Source organism: Pseudochaenichthys georgianus, chromosome 15 (assembly GCF_902827115.2).
Source record: "Pseudochaenichthys georgianus chromosome 15, fPseGeo1.2, whole genome shotgun sequence".
Classification (NCBI taxonomy): domain Eukaryota; kingdom Metazoa; phylum Chordata; class Actinopteri; order Perciformes; family Channichthyidae; genus Pseudochaenichthys; species Pseudochaenichthys georgianus.
This window is the reverse complement of record NC_047517.1, coordinates 35,440,516-35,458,079: the sequence shown is the minus strand read 5'-3', so window position 1 is coordinate 35,458,079 and position 17,564 is coordinate 35,440,516. Positions and strand designations below refer to the sequence as shown.

The 17,564-nt window shown below is 41.4% G+C and overlaps 1 protein-coding gene across 4 annotated transcripts in view; it reads right to left on the bottom strand.

Annotated features, from left to right (window-relative positions):
- wdpcp (WD repeat containing planar cell polarity effector) overlaps nt 1–17,564 on the bottom strand; it is a 99,102-nt gene that overhangs the window by 49,953 nt on the left and 31,585 nt on the right. For all 4 annotated transcript variants that reach the window (XR_011644435.1, XM_071205577.1, XM_034100782.2 and 1 more), the window contains 4 exons: nt 16,932–16,982; nt 13,589–13,659; nt 12,311–12,370; nt 11,712–11,826 (listed from right to left, as the gene is read on the bottom strand). Coding sequence is in view for 3 of the 4 variants with exons in the window: in XM_071205577.1 (XP_071061678.1) it covers nt 11,712–11,826; nt 12,311–12,370; nt 13,589–13,659; nt 16,932–16,982 (297 nt within the window). In the remaining variant the exon portion in view is untranslated. The remainder of the gene's footprint in view (nt 1–11,711; nt 11,827–12,310; nt 12,371–13,588; nt 13,660–16,931; nt 16,983–17,564) is intronic.

Genomic DNA, 17,564 nt, shown 5'->3' with positions numbered 1-17,564 from the left:
AGGTCACCAGTTCAAGTCCCGGAAAAACCAAGTGCTACCGAGGTGTCCCTGAGCAAGGCACCGTTCCCTACACTGCTCCCCGGGCGCCGTACATAATGGCAGCCCACTGCTCCGAACACTAGGATGGGTCAAAAGCAGAGAAACCATTTTGTTCCATGGTACCTGTACTACGTGATGACAATAAGTGGAATCGTCTTCAAGTGCATTCAAATTGGCTGAACTCATGAAGAGCTCCATTTCTATTCTTATTGTTCTGATTGAATGGCCAAGGTAAAGGTGAAACAGTCCTGAGGTCAATGGGGGCTCATTCCACCATTTTGGATCCGGGATAACAAAGAGTTGTGTTTTTGTTGAAGTGTACCTGGGTCACGTAAGGGTGTCGAAAGCCCATTGACCCGGCATAACCAAGTGCACATGCTGGGGAGTATGGTTTGATCCTCTCCTGGTGTGGGAAGGACCGGATGCCCTCACAAAAGGGTAGCCAGTACCAGTGTCTTAAAGCGGATTTGGGTGTGTAGGGAGTGCAGGCGGGGTGTAGGGTGGGAGGATGTAGGGAGATTGAAACCCAGTTGAGCTACATCATGTTGAGATGATAGAGTTAAATATCTCTTTTCAAAGACATCAACATATCCAATGGTAACTAAAATAACTTTTCTGAACAGAGCCTTTTGTCGTTATCCTCTAAATGTCCCTCTCTCCTTCCTGCCTCCTCTTTTTCTTACCAGTGCCTCCTTATTATTTGTATCTCCTTCTTCCTGTTCTCTCCGCTCTCCCCCTGTCAGTGTACTGCAGGCTCTAAAGGCCTTTTTGTGGTAGAAGAACACACTTGATCCTGTTCAACTCTTCAGGAGCTGCATGGAAACGCTGATTAGCAATTAAGCCCCCCTCTCCTTCAAATTAATCTGTTTATGAAACCAATTAAATGGAAAGTAGGGGGGGGGTTGTTACACATGTCTCTCAGATATCCTGCTTTGAGTTGAACGAGTAAGGCTGCACCCAGAGATTTAGAAATCTAACCGCCAATTAACCACGGCATGTGTGTATTTATAAAACGTGCGGGTATTGGTATGATTACACTTCAAATCATCCTGTTGTGTGAACATTTCAAATTAATATGCAAATGTTTACGAGGGAAGTGAAACATCGCATGGAAATACAGAACAACTAGCAACTGAAATCAGGTCAATGGAGTCGGTGTGTCCTTGTGTTGACGTTGGATTAGAAATCATTAGTAAAGAGAACTGGTCCAAGGTTTAAACAAAATGCAGCCATTAACGAAGCATTGGCTCTTTTTCGGAACAACGCTTAGTGCAATAGTAAGCGTCTTTGTAATAGATTACAGTCAAATCAAGTTAAATGCAGTTTAGTATTGATCTCTACGGGTGTCTATAAACGGGATTACATTTAATCCCATTCATTCCCAAATGAAGGAGGGGATATGAAATCAGGCTGTGGCCCAATCTGGGACCAGGTGGCTGATTTGGCATTAAGGGCCAGACCTTTATCACACACACACACACACACACACACACACACACACACACACACACACACACACACACACACACACACACACACACACACACACACACACACACACACACACACACACACACACACACACACACACACACACACACACACACACACACACACACACACACACACACACACACACACACACACACACACACACACACACACACACAGATAGCAACATATACATTCATACATTCAACCTTGCTTTATGATTTCTCAGTTACACACACATTTACACCCCCAAGCATTATATAAACCTTCAACATGTTGAAACACGCACACAGACACACACCCACCTAAATCCATTTAATGCCATCTCCTCAGCAGCATGTTGACATAAGAGGCCAATGGGCTTAACCAAAGCACATTTAAACATGGGTAAATGAAACGGGCTATGAAAAATCACTTAAGGATGCTTAATCGCGGAGCATATGCTCAGCTTGGCCCAGCCATCGGCCAAAGGAAGCCGGTAATACTTTGACGGTGTAAAATATGTGTAATCTACAGCTCGGTATGATGCAATCATGGTGGAAACGGGAAGGTAGCCGGCATTGAGCATACGAACTTTAAGGGAGGACAGTAAGCCGGCTTTGTCACATCGTGAAACAAAAAACAGTTCTGGCTGCCGTCGCTCGTTGTCTCGGGGACAAACACGCAGCAGGCCTCACATTCAGCCGGATCCATGCAAATCAGGAAGAGGATTTACTCCAGCGTTCACATACTGTAACTCAGGGCCTTCATTCAGAGAATACCCTGGAACACTCAGATAAACAAAAAATCGATTTAATTTTATAAATAAGATGTATGTCAAATGAATAAATGAGAATGGTATCTGTGTTGTTGATCTGTAATATTACAGTGTTACGTTGATTTGTTTCTCCTTCTCGGACCATGCACTACGCATTTCAGTGGTTTTGTGTTAGAAAAGAAAGCAACCAATCAGATCTTGTTCTGGTTCTCTGGGTAGTATAGAGAGGCGAAGTCACGCCCATCTACTTCCGGCCCATGGGACCCCGGAAGCGAAAAATTAACATTGAATTCAATGGAGAGAGAAAACGTATCATTTGATCCCGTTTGAATTGTGCCACGAACTACACATATGATGTTTGTCAATCTTAAACAATCAGTTCCATGTCAAAAAAGTCACATTTTGTCGTAAAACTGTTGAAATATAAGACTATGAAAAATACGCGACTACAAAGACTACAAATCCCAAATCCCATTCTGGCTCGCGTAAGTGATGTCACAGGCGATAATGCTCCAAGTGGTTGCGACTCGTAATTAAAGCGAAGAAGAAGATCTCATAACTGATTTATTCCCTCCAATAAATAAGAGATTGCTAAAAATAAATTCACTTTTACAAGATGTCTGTGTGGTTTGTACCAGGTTGTAATCACATAAGTGATCATACTTATAGATCATAGCTCGTTCTATCGCTTCCCGTCTGATGAAAGGACCAGGAGTCGCTGTATCAGAGATCTCAGGTAATACACATGTTGTGCATGGAACACAGTCAAGCTAGCTACATAGCTAGTAGCGAGCACGTTAGTTAGCATCACATTACTTAGCCTTGTCATTTGTATTAGCCTTAACATGAAGTGAACCCAAATGTTAAACAGTAAGAGTAGTCATGATGGTAAGTATTTTGTGAAACATTTGAAGAGGAGCCTATCGCCAGGTGCTAAGGGGGCGGGAGGTAGGCTAACGGCAGATTAGCATCTGCGATCTTTTCTACTTAATGCTATCTGCTCAAATGGTTAACATTGAACATTAAAAGATCAGGCAGTTCAGGGAGAGTCGAAGGAAGGAAGGAAGGCAGGCAGCTTTGCATGACATGTATTTATTTATAGAAGGACCATGCATACACAAACATTAATCTCAGCAAAGAGAAGAGATGCAATATGCCAGATTATAGCTAATAGCTAATTTCCATCTGTGGTCCATTCTTCTGGACGTGTTTCATTGTGATGATAGTGAGTCAATCTGTTTGTTGGAAAGACAGTAGTTGAGTGATTACTGAGAGAACATTATTAAAAGAGATAATTATTCAAAGTGTTGTTACTGACCTTTTTCTCTTTTATTTTCTTTACCTCACCTGTAACTGCTGAGACCCTGAGGAACATGCACACTGACCTGCTCTGGCAACCTGATTTCCACTGTACGTAATAGTATTTGGTTATGGTATATTATTTATATACATCAAAGGCACAATGCACCCCCCAGAGACACACATGTATTGAGTGTGATATTGTGCATAGGTCAAGTGAAATCATCTTTACATACTAAAAAACTGTAGGAGCGGCAACTTGTTCTGAAATTGAATTTTTAATATCCGATAATGAAGTTGATCTGTTTTCTTTATTCTTCTCTCTTCCCAGCTCCATCCATCACCGTGCTCTGTTCCTGCAGGTCCTGCTTGCTAATCAATGCTTTATTTTTTTACACAATTACAAATAAAGTCAATGTATTGTATGACATGAAGTTGTGCTTCATTCGGAGTCAATAATAAATTCATTCTGCCTTCAACTGCACCGACATCCATGTAGCTGCCCCCCAGTAAGATGAACCAAGCAAAGAGGGTCAACATCATGCCTAAGGACATCCAGCTGCATCCGCGAGAGAGGGCTTAGACTGACCTGAGACCAGCACACCCAAACACAACGGCTCTTTTAAGAGCCACCTACAGTTTCAAAGAGTTGCAATCCTACGTTATTATAATGATTAAACTGGTTCATGTGTCACTTAGTTTACTGAACCGTGATGAATGAAAGAAATTAGTGAGGTAGTGGTTTAAATAAGTTACAAAGACATTAGTATATGAGTAACTGGTCAGTGTAAACACAAGCTTCTGTCAATTATGGATCACTCAAACTATTTATATAAAAATATGTAATAAAGTTCTAAAACAAGTATTAGGTATATTCCTTGATAGCTTTTGGAGAAGGTTGTTTTTAAGTTTACTAAAATCTATCGTTTCAACTGTTTCACTTTATAAAAAGGAACAGGTGAGTAGAGCATTATTGAGTTTCTTATTCTGTCAGTAAATTATCCAAATGAAATGTTTATCATTATTTTATTCAACTCTAAACAAATTGATTGTACCTTTTTAATAATGACCTTACATGGTTAAGTTAAATTAACTTCAGAAAATCAAATCTGTTATGAGAAAAAACTAATAAATGTTTAAAGATAGGAACTTGCCATCCCGCTGAAAAACAGTCCGTAGAGATTTAAAGGCGTAGTTGTAGTTCAGTCCAACGTTTCATTTGGATTCATTTCTCCAACAGTCAACTATTTTCATAAAGAATATATATATTTTTCAAAGTCAACTTTATTGTCAATCTTACTCAGTTTGTGTTTATAGACAGAGATCAAAAATACTTTTAAATCAAATAAAATTATACAATTTACAGATATGTATACAAATATATATATATATATATATCCTATATAATGATGGTGGACACTTCACCTCCAGCAGGGCAGATGGCTGCACAAGTCCATCGGGGGATGGACTTGTGCACAGCACCAAACTTGCTGGCTGTCAACCTGCCCCGCCTGTGTAACTGCCACTTTGTCCGCTGTCCTCCGGTGGCTGTCTGGATGGCAGCTTGCTGGTCTCTGCTCAGTCGCATTGAGGCAAGAATTGCCTCAAGCCCCCGACCCCCTTCACCAGCTCCGGCACGGTGACAATGGCCTGATGTTGAGGCCGCGGCTCTGGCTCAGGTGAAGCCATGCCATGCCACACTGTGCGCCCCTCAGTGCAGACCTGAACCAGTCTACATCCTGAGTGGCGATGTCTCTGGCCAGTGGGTTGTATGTCTCCTCTCACTGTTGGTAGAGTTGAGACACCGGCTGGACTACTTTGGAAGTGCCAGGCTTCCTCCACTGGCACTCAACATCTGTGGAGCGATCTGCCACATGGCACATATTGCCAATGCTGCAGCGTGGCTGCATTTGTACATCCCCCGTGCACAATCACAGACAGCGCTCTGCATCGCGCCATCGCCTCTGTACAAATAAAGAAAGTACCATGTTTGTTAGCATGCTATAATAGATTGAATGAGCAATAATACAAGGATGGTCCGGATCTGGGGGTGGGAGGGGTTATTTTTCCATAGTTTTGTCTGATTGTTGTTATTGTTTGTTTTTTCTGTATTTTTTGTAATGTGTGTTGTACTGGTTGTGATTGTACATTGTATTTTTCTAAATGTGTATGAATACATTTTTGAAAAACATTTGATCAACAATAAAAAAGGACTTGGTCAGGATCTAGACTCAGTGTGTAGTTTATTAATTAATCAATGCTCTCTAGATTAGGAAAACACATACCAGTGTACCCGAGGGAGTCACGCACAGCTGTGCCTGGATAACCAAACAAATTGACAAGATAACCAAAACCCTTGAATCTACACACAGCAAATAAACTCAAACGACACAACGAGATGTAAAAGGAGATCACACATACAGTATAGTCGATATAAAACTGTCCGTTTCAATCTGAAGAGCAACTAAAACAAAACACGGGAGTGTACCTTGTTCTTGTGAACACTAATGTTATCCACAGCACACACAGAGAGCACGAAGTTCTAAAGGAGAAAACTAGTTACTGAAACAAAACACGTTAGTGTACATTGTTAGCTAATGTTAGCTAGCTGACATTAACGTTACACATTGCACTCATATTACTCACCAACATCTTGTAAAGCCGGTCCCGCTGCTCTTACAGAACCGACTAACTCCCCTTTCGTGTATGTACAGCTCTCAACGTGTCCAGACTTGTAGTCACCTCGTTTTATACTTTTATTCTCATTCTGAAAGAAACAGGTGAAATTTGCTAACGTGACGGCCGTCTTTGTGATGGTGACGCGTATTGTGCGAGACCAGAGACCTGTAGTTCACTCAGCGGTTTCACACAAAAAATTGTGTAACTTCACAGTTTTACGACACATTTTAATTTTTTTGACTTGCAAAATATTCTTTTAAATTGACAAACATCATATGTGTCATTCGTGGCACAATTCAAACGGGATCAAAAGATAACCTTTCTCTCTCCATTGACTTCAATGTATAATTTTACGCTTCCGGGGTCCCATGGAGGCTCCCGGAAAGGGAGGGACTTCGCCTCTCTATATCCTTCAACCAAGGTATTCTACATCCTTGATCGAATGCCCTGGCCGTTGCACTGAATGAGAGCGTACGTTTGGACTGACAGTTTGATCAACCAATCATATATTGATTTGTAGCCAATGGGCGTATTCTTTCAGTTTCCCTCGGTTCCAGGGTGCTCTAGAACAGTGGTTCTCAACTGGTCAGACCTCGGGACCCACTTTTTACTTGGTCAATACATCGCGACCTTTATATATACAGTCTATGATCGCGACCCAACATTTTGAAGCACTCAAATCTATTCAACAAAAATAATATATGTAATATATACGCTTTTCAGCATACAATATTAATAAAAGTGAAGTACAGTGCAGATATCCCTTCACAGAACTAAAGTATGCTTTTAAAAAAGGTTTAATGAGATGATGGAATCAAAGCTGAACTATATAAAAAGGCACACTGAGAAGAAAATAAATAGATGTATTACTACCCGACATGTTAATAATATGTTATGCCATTGTTTGTTTTTCACTTTGTTCTGACATCTTGCTGCGAGAAGAGTTGAGGAGATAGTCTGTGTGACTTACTTTAAATTGTGGGTAAGGGTAGATAGCTCCAATTGTTCTGTGACCTGTCAATCATCAAACCGGAGGTCATATTTCATTATGTGTTCATTTTTATCTGAAGTTGTACCCATGGATGTATAAAGAATAGTTCTACCGCAAAGTTATTCTCCGTGGGGACTTCCGGCAACAATCTTGATTCTGATTGGCCAGAAGACTCGAAAAAACATCAGCAAAGATATTTTATTGAGAAGATGATCACTACGTGACAGAAGTTTTCAAAACCGTTTATGGTCTCCGGTACTTCCAGTCCAACGCCGACTGCATGCACAGCGTAAGAAAATTCAATCTGAAGAGCAACTAAAACAAAACACGGGAGTGTACCTTGTTCTTGTGAACACTAATGTTATCCACAGCACACACAGAGAGCACGAAGTTCTAAAGGAGAAAACTAGTTACTGAAACAAAACACGTTAGTGTACATTGTTAGCTAATGTTAGCTAGCTGACATTAACGTTACACATTGCACTCATATTACTCACCAACATCTTGTAAAGCCGGTCCCGCTGCTCTTACAGAACCGAATAACTCCCCTTTCGTGTATGTACAGCTCTCAACGTGTCCAGACTTGTAGTCACCTCGTTTTATACTTTTATTCTCATTCTGAAAGAAACAGGTGAAACGTGCTAACGTGACGGCCGTCTTTGTGATGGTGACGCGTATTGTGCGAGACCAGAGACCTGTAGTTCACTCAGCGGTTTCACACAAAAAAATGTGTAACTTCACAGTTTTACGACACATTTTAATTTTTTTGACTTGCAAAATATTCTTTTAAATTGACAAACATCATATGTGTCATTCGTGGCACAATTCAAACGGGATCAAAAGATAACCTTTCTCTCTCCATTGACTTCAATGTATAATTTTACGCTTCCGGGGTCCCATGGAGGCTCCCGGAAAGGGAGGGACTTCGCCTCTCTATATCCTTCAACCAAGGTATTCTACATCCTTGATCGAATGCCCTGGCCGTTGCACTGAATGAGAGCGTACGTTTGGACTGACAGTTTGATCAACCAATCATATATTGATTTGTAGCCAATGGGCGTATTCTTTCAGTTTCCCTCGGTTCCAGGGTGCTCTAGAACAGTGGTTCTCAACTGGTCAGACCTCGGGACCCACTTTTTACTTGGTCAATACATCGCGACCTTTATATATACAGTCTATGATCGCGACCCAACATTTTGAAGCACTCAAATCTATTCAACAAAAATAATATATGTAATATATACGCTTTTCAGCATACAATATTAATAAAAGTGAAGTACAGTGCAGATATCCCTTCACAGAACTAAAGTATGCTTTTAAAAAAGGTTTAATGAGATGATGGAATCAAAGCTGAACTATATAAAAAGGCACACTGAGAAGAAAATAAATAGATGTATTACTACCCGACATGTTAATAATATGTTATGCCATTGTTTGTTTTTCACTTTGTTCTGACATCTTGCTGCGAGAAGAGTTGAGGAGATAGTCTGTGTGACTTACTTTAAATTGTGGGTAAGGGTAGATAGCTCCAATTGTTCTGTGACCTGTCAATCATCAAACCGGAGGTCATATTTCATTATGTGTTCATTTTTATCTGAAGTTGTACCCATGGATGTATAAAGAATAGTTCTACCGCAAAGTTATTCTCCGTGGGGACTTCCGGCAACAATCTTGATTCTGATTGGCCAGAAGACTCGAAAAAACATCAGCAAAGATATTTTATTGAGAAGATGATCACTACGTGACAGAAGTTTTCAAAACCGTTTATGGTCTCCGGTACTTCCAGTCCAACGCCGACTGCATGCACAGCGTAAGAAAATCGGGCCTTCAAAATAAAACTTTGACTTTTTCCCCCCAAAATAAATAATTCAATTCAATTTTTATTTTTTTCTTCACTCACACATCCGCGACCCATAACGGGAGTTGAGAACCACTGCTCTAGAAGGCCCGCTCGTTCACTGGCTCGAGACAGAGGATCTAGATAAATGCGACGAAGCAATTCATGCCGTTTTATTGTTTGTTGTGATAGACATGGTTCGCCACTGCTGTAACCTTCTCGCATTAGAATGTAAACGGATTATCTGTCTTTGTTAAGTGACTGACATTTTATTGAAAGATTGTATTACATTTGAAACTAGAGAAAATGAAACGGATACTATTTTAATATTAAAGTCATCTTTTTGGTCACTTTTAAAGCAATTAAGACAAATATGTGCTTGTTGTAGCTTGTCAGATATGAGTATTACAGGATAAATGATAATGAATTTGATATTGTTTGGTTTTTAATTGTTGGTCTGACATATGACAATTAATGTATGTATGAGTATCAATGTCGTATCCATCATGTGTTAGCTACCTTATAAATTATTATTAATCTTTTTTCTGATTTGTGGATGTTCATGTAGTTTTGTGTATTTAAGTTTATTCAGTTTTGCATTTCTTGTAACCAAATCCGTGTTTTTTGAAACTGTGTTAAGTTTCATACTCTTAAAAAGTTATCGAATAGCTGCCACCCTATATTTGACATTTGACCTGGCATTGCAGTCATTGAACATACAAATGCATACAGAGATACAAAAATGACACTTCTACCTAGGCTGTCACCCCACACACACACACACACACACACACACACACACACACACACACACACACCACACACACACACACACACACACACACACACACACACACACACACACACACACCACACACACACACACACACACACACACACACACACACACACACACACACACACACACACACAAAACTTCATTGTAATTGTAAACTGTTTCAGTAATTGCACGTTGTGAATGTGTTTGACGGTGTGATCTCGCCTGGCTCTCTACTCTAATTGTCTAAGGCTAATTTAACAAGTGACAGATGTAAGAACAGCCTCTAACCTACTCCCCCATGCAACACACACACACACACACACACACACACACACACACACACACACACACACACACACACACACACACACACACACACACACACACACACACACACACACACACACACACACACACACCCCGGAACCCGCCCTCTCACAAACATTACTCTAATAATTAGTGCCTCTGAGGCTTTGAATGGAGCACAGCGGGATATGAGAGGGTGCGTGTGTACCTGGGTGTGTGTGTGTGTGCCATTGTGTATGTGGGCGTGTGCATGTGTGTCCCAGTGTGCCCCAGTGTGCCTGTTAATGTGAGACGACATACAGTAAGTGCTTGTTGGTCTATGTAAAAAAAGTCTCTAATTACATATGTTTGCATGTGAGAACGAGAAAAGGAGAGGTCTGTCTGTCTGTCTGTCTGTCTGTCTGTCTGTCTGTCTGTCTGTCTGTCTGTCTGTCTGTGTGTGTGTGTGTATGTATGTGTGTGTGTGTGTATGTATGTGTGTGTGTGTATGGAGGCTTTATCAGGTGTCTGGAGACCCCCGACGGAAGCAGGGAGGGCGGTGTTATGACAAATAATTGATACAGAAAGAAAGAAATAATTAGCAGATTTGGGCCGGTGTCCATGGTCCCTTATTCTCTCCTGCCAGGTCTGCAGAGCGAGGGGGGGGGCGGCGCTCCCTGGAGGAACGCACGATGGAGGGAAAAACACTGATGGATGCTCTTAAGGGAAGGCCCCTGGACACACACAGCACAAAAGGATTTGCCCGCAATTAGCTGGCAGAGTCGCCAGGCTCACCTGTGGCACCTGTTATGTGTGTGAGAGAGTGCTTGCATGACAAAGTGGCGAGGAGAGTGGGGACTGTGTGTGTGTGTGTGTGTGTGTGTGTGTGTGTGTGTGTGTGTGTGTGTGTGTGTGTGTGTGTGTGTGTGTGTGTGTGTGTGTGTGAGCAGGTGTAAACAAACAATTGGTGCTGACAGAGTGAGAGAAAGAGCGTGGTTGATGGCTTTGTGGTTTTAAAACAGAGACAATTGCATGTAAAATGTACATGCAAATGTCTCCCTGTTTGTTTTTCTGTGTGTGTTTGTGTGTGTGTGGATGTGGGCAGTGATAGGTAGTCCAGCCATGTGGTGAAAACAATGATGTTTGTGTCCTTAAATCTCCTTAAACCACGATGAACCTCTGGAATATTTAAGTCTGACATGCATTGTAATTTCATTGAGATTCAGTGAAAGCAAACACTGGGAGAAAGCCTTCTTTACGGCCATAACAGGCGTTATGGTTATGCAACACTTCTAATTAGCATCAGCAGCACCAAAGTAACAAACATGCCATACAAAACATGTCTAAAGGCTTCAATGCAGTGGATACCAATGCTGGATTAAAACATTATTTTCTGTACAGAAATAAACATTTAATGTACATATTGTGTGTGTGTGTGTGTGTGTGTGTGTGTGTGTGTGTGTGTGTGTGTGTGTGTGTGTGTGTGTGTGTGTGTGTGTGTGTGTGTGTGTGTGTGTGTGTGTGTGTGTGTGTGTGTGCGTGTGTAACTAACCATCAGCCACGGTGTTGGCTGGTAGTCGGCCCACTAATGTGCGGTCTATAAACACTTGTTCTAGCTGAGGTCCGTTCAGGGTCAGGGTCACCAGAATTCCACTGCTCAGCAACACCTGCAAAGTAACACAAACACATATTTAATCTCGCAATAGACAGAGATTCAGCAATTCAAGTTAAAACGTGCAAAGTAAGTGAAATAGTGCCAATCTATTGACACCATCCCTTTTACAGAAACACAGCGAAAAGAAACATGAGACTGCTTCTTTGTGTTCTACTCAGAGTGAGTCGAATGGGACCAAATCACCACATAATATTGTCATCCTGATTTTACAAAATGTATGTTTTTCTGATTTGGTCTCAGTTGTAACATTCGTCCCTGAGATTTCTTGCATTGTTTCCCGTCACTATGAGTATTACTCATTTTTTGTGGATCAATGTCTAACATTTTACACGTAATCAACATAAGAATGAGCCTTTAGTGAGTCTAGTGAAGCTTTTTATCTGAGGCCAGTGTGTGTGTGTGTGTGTGTGTGTGTGTGTGTGTGTGTGTGTGTGTGGTGTGTGTGTGTGTGTGTGTGTGTGTGTGTGTGTGTGTACCTGGCAGCAGTGCTTGTTCCTCCATCTGGTGTGAACGCAGGTGTTGGTCTGCAACAGTTCCTGGATGAGCGCAACAGATAAACGGAGAGAAATACCAAGAAGAAAGTGAACCGGGGTCCAAACAACAAATACAACCAGTAGGTTCCGACACACAGACCTGGCGCAATATGGAATAGTTTGCCCAGGTAGAAAATGTATTATGTCACGTTAGGAACTAAACCAGAAAGAGTGGTTTCTAACCTGTGGACTTTCTCAATGTCTGACAGGGATGACTTTCTACCTCGCTCTTGAAAGGATACGTTTTTTCCTTAAAAACAAACTGGATAGGTTTTTGGAAAAATCTGGAAAACCTTTTTTACGACTTCCTGGAGCTTATCGGTCTAAAACATGATTGGGAGAATGAAGACACTTGAATATTATTTGGGCTGTGTTCTATTTTCTGTTTTGTATGTGTTGCTGATAGTATGTAAAGTCTGTCTTGTTTATTAAGTATCATTTCTGTGCATAAAAACTAATAACGAGATGTTTGAAAAGTGGTTTATTTTTGCCTCTAATGAAGTTTGACGTAACAATCCACCGAGTTCCCTCCTCTTTGTGCCGCCCATACTTGCATTAATTATCCTGCTGGTACACAGCACCGGACCCTGCTCACCACAGGTGTCCCTGCAGCACTTCCTGCTCAGGGAGGGGTGGGAGAGAGTTGAAAGAGGATGCAGGTAAGGACTTCTTGTGTGCATGCCAGCGTGTGTGTGTGTGTTTTGTGAATGTGTGTAAGGTCAGTCATTCCTGCCACATTCCAAACCCAGCTGGGGTGATTGGATGGGAGGAGAGAGGGACGGAGGGGGAGGAGGAGGAGGTGTGGAGGTGAGATGGGGTGTTTCTCGTTTCAGACAATGGTTACGGGTGATAGGAGGGAGGTGGGGAGTGTGTGTAACAGCCACAGACAGGTTCCAGCAAACAAAGCTAGGTCTGTGCTGCCACAAGTACAGAGGAGGGGGGGGGGGGGAGGAAGGGAAGGAGGAAGGGAAGGAGGGAGGAAGAGAAGGGAGTCTGCAGCCCCCTGATCCCCTCAAATATCCCCCCTCGATGACAGAGCTCGGCCGAAAGAGAGGTGATGAGAGAGAAGAGGGAGAGGGGAGAACAAACGGGGGAGAGAAGAGAGAGAATGCCCCTATTTGTTAATCAATCGGCCGTTTCGGAAAGGGAAAACTCAGAAACTCCCCAGAGGGAGGAAGAAGACAAGGGGGGGACGGAGGGTTTAACAAAGGGGGCGGGCACCTCCAACTCCTTCAGCGAATCGCGTAGCTTCTCCGGTCTGCGGTTACTGGGGGTCCACGAATAGCCGCGAGCTACGGAGGAAAAACACGAGAAGAATCTGAAGATCATGTGACTCGAACTTTTTTTTAGACACGGGAGAAATTTATATTTTTTTAAGAAAGGCCCTCATGGGGATTCAGAAGAATGTGGCACCGACAACCAGAAAGGGTAAAGGGGTTAAACTCGAGATCTATGTATGAAAAGGGGGGGGGCATGAGGAATAAAGGGTGATGACAAGCAATCAGGCGGAATAAAGAGATGCAGGTACATGAAGCAGGCATCCCACAATGCAATGCTGAATCTGTTGGATGCATACAGAGCAATGTCTGCACAATTGATCAAACCTGAGTTGAAACGTTCACATTATTTTTTATCAAGAAAATAAAACATTTTCTGCGTCTAGCTTCTCAAATGTGATGATTTTCTGGTCTTCTCTGTCGTCATATTTAGGTACAATTATTACCTTTTTGGTTTTGGACTGTTGATAGGACAAAACATGCAACTTGAAGATGTCCCTTTGAGCTTTGGATCATTGCAATTGACCTTTTTCAACAATGATCTGCCATTTTATAGACTTCATTGAAAGATGCATATGTAATCCTCCTATATTAAATTGACTAGACAAGAGTATATTTATTTAGTTGAAGATTACATACCACAGCTTGATAGACTACTCTGTAATGCCTGTCCATGGATGGGCCTTTAAAAACATAATGGAACTGAACAAGAAAATACATACAAAAAGTGAGAAAAGACACTTTGATATAATAAAACGATCATATACGACTTGACGACAAGCACCAGATCATTCAAGACTGACTACAACTTTAGTTTAAAATGATCAAAAATGTGATTTATTTTGAGGGTAACAAGTAAAGGATCCAACAAACAGCAAAAGGTAAAAAAGCCAAATGAGGATTTTCCAGATGGCAACATAAGATTTCCAAAAGATGCACCTGTGTTTCTGAGAAAAAAAACCTTTATTAAAACCAACAACCAACTAAAGAACAAGAGCACCTGGATATTAAAGGTCACCTATCATGCTATTTGTAGGCAATAGCATAGCTCTCAGATATATACAAATATATAAAAAACATGTCTATGAAGTGTTTTGCTCAAAATACCAAACAGATCACCCATTCTAGCCATGCCTCATATCCCTCTATTTCACTTCCTGTTTCAAAAGTGCTGACTTGGGGATAAAGCTTTAAATAGGAGGGGGCTGAGCTCATGCGGGACCCGGCAGCTACCGTCTAAACTAAATGCTGCGGTGATGAAACGCCATATCATGGATTATCAAGGATTCTCTCTGAAACAGTCTGGAGCTCAAAGGCTTTCTCTCTCGCCGGTTATACCACAAGGTGAGTTCCTTTTTACTTCCTGCTTCTTCACACACATGCTCTCCAGTACAGGTTAGCTCTGAGTGTTAGCGATGCTAATGTAAACACCGACCATATTACGTACAAAACAGTCAGGCATTGTTTCTGATAGCAACGTTTCTGATTGGGCGGTGGGTCCACATTTCAGATATTATGTCATATCGGACGCAAACGCGCTACTTTTATAATTCAGTAATCACACTACAGTTACTAACATTGCCCCGTAACGCGTTACTTCGTTACTTACATAAGTCATAATCAAACCTCAACAAACAGCTGCAAAGAACACATGCTAAGGTGAAGCTAACGCACAGCTATTTGTTGTTTGTTTATATCACGTAGTCTGTTCTTCTTCTCTGTCTTCCGGTTGTTGCCTGTTTTGAATGACGAATACACACTACCAGCCGCCCTGCTGGTAAGGAGAGTTATTGCCACTCACGCATGCGCAGTTCGTACGTGCTCGGCTGAAGTCTTGGTGGTGTGTTCCAGTGCAACACATGGCCAACACCCAGGAGAACACGCCGAGGCAACAGCGTGAGCAGAGATATACTGCGCAAAATACAGATAGCAGGAGACAGAGGACAGCCATGGTCAGATAGGAAAACATCAGGATCTGGATCAGTCTTATGCGACAATGGAAACTGAACTAAAGAGAACATTTGAAACTTTAGCAGTCTGCGTGATCTGCCTGCAGGGAGGGGCGGGCCGGCCCTGCGAGTAAAGTAAGTAAAGTAAAGTAAGTAAAGAGTAAAGTAACGAGTAACTTTATGTAGAGAGTAACGAAGTAGTGTAATATATTATTTTTTTTTTTAAAGTAATATGTAATATATTACTTTTTTTTAGTAACGACCCCATCTCTGCCGGGGATACATATTTATGTATAAAATACATCAAAAAGTGCATTTCACATGATAGGTCCCCTTTAATAGATTAATTGTAATCAAGCATATTCAATTAAATGAATAAAACGTCACACATCTTGTTCGTCAGAATAAGGCAGTAGAGATCACTTGTGAGTTTTTGACAGCAACATTGGATCCCCAAGTGCAGTAGCTACGTCACCCATTTACTTACATTTTTAAAACTTTATGTAAAACCATTGCTTACCATATAGAAACTACAGAGATTTGTAGCTTATATTTCTGACTACCATATCCCCAAAGCAGCGACAGTCTGAAATCTGCTGCTTACAGATTGATGCAGCTGCACTTAAGGAGGGAAAATATTCAACTGAAAGCAAAATGTCCCTTCAAAACACACACAGTGGTCCTCAAGGAGAAGCAAATATTTAATCGTGAGGACTTTTGGCGCTCTTGAGTTGAGTTATCTCCCAATGCAAACCTCACAGTCAGCCGCACATATCTCAACACGTACAACACCAAGGCCCCTTCGTTTTAATTTCCCAGCCCTCCCTTTCCCCCTCCATCTCTCAGCGGTTAAACAGAGGATATGAAGAAACAGCTAATTGAATTTGTGCATCTGCTTCTGCCCACGCACATACATGAAGTTTCAGTGAGAGGAAAAATGGAAAGGCAAAGACTGCTGTTTCCAACATGGAGCCCTTAATTTAACACGGTCCCCTTTTCATCTTAACTGAAACAAACTATTAAAAGAAGCGGGACTCTCTAATAAGAATGAGTGGGAAGAGGAGGTAAACAGATGCATGCAAATGAGGGTGGGGTGGGGGGGGGTCAGGGGAGAGAGGAGGGAGGGGATGAGTGTTCGTCTCCTGATAAGAGTGTTTGTATTCCACTACTGGGTGAAACGCAGAGAGAGTGAGGCGAAGAGAGGGAGAGAAAAGAGGAAGTAGGACAGTGATTTCTGGAAGACGGTCATCCACTGGTGAGATGGTCAGGGCTCAAACACATTGATATGAAGATGACGTTGTTTAAATCACTCCTTGAGTTCCTCTGTTGGGCACTTACCTTCACAGAAATGGAGTTTCTCATTGTAGTAGTGATGCTCCAGGGGATTAGCTGGAAGAAAATAATAAAAAGGCCAATTAGAGGGCTGGATTTGGAAGATAAACAGCATATGGAATAACATGGTGTACTGTGGACAAACCAAAGATAGCCATAGGGTAAGGATGACATACAAGCTTCTTAGCTATTACGAAGTGTACACATATCAGTGGTTCCCAGTGAAAGGAAAATAAGAAGCCACTAGCAGACTGGTTTAAAGTGATTAAAGTGATGCATTACATTTTTTGTATTTTAATAAATTACACTTGAAGTTATCAAACCGTATAATAGATGTCAGGTAAAAGAGAATCAGATATTGTATAGCCTGGGTTTTCTACAGAAAAACACAGATTTGTTTGTATAACAATTAATTTAGCTGACGCTTTTATCCAAAGCAACTTGTAATAAGTGCATTAAACCATGACAAACTAAATGACATTACTTTTAATAAGCTAAACCATTGTGCTGTTAGTTTGAGTTGTATTGTGTTGTTTGATTAGGTTTTAAACACTGACTGACTCTACCTAAATAAAAAGAAAATATCTCAAACAAAAGAAAGACCCTAAACATTGTGGTCATGATAAATGATTATGTGAT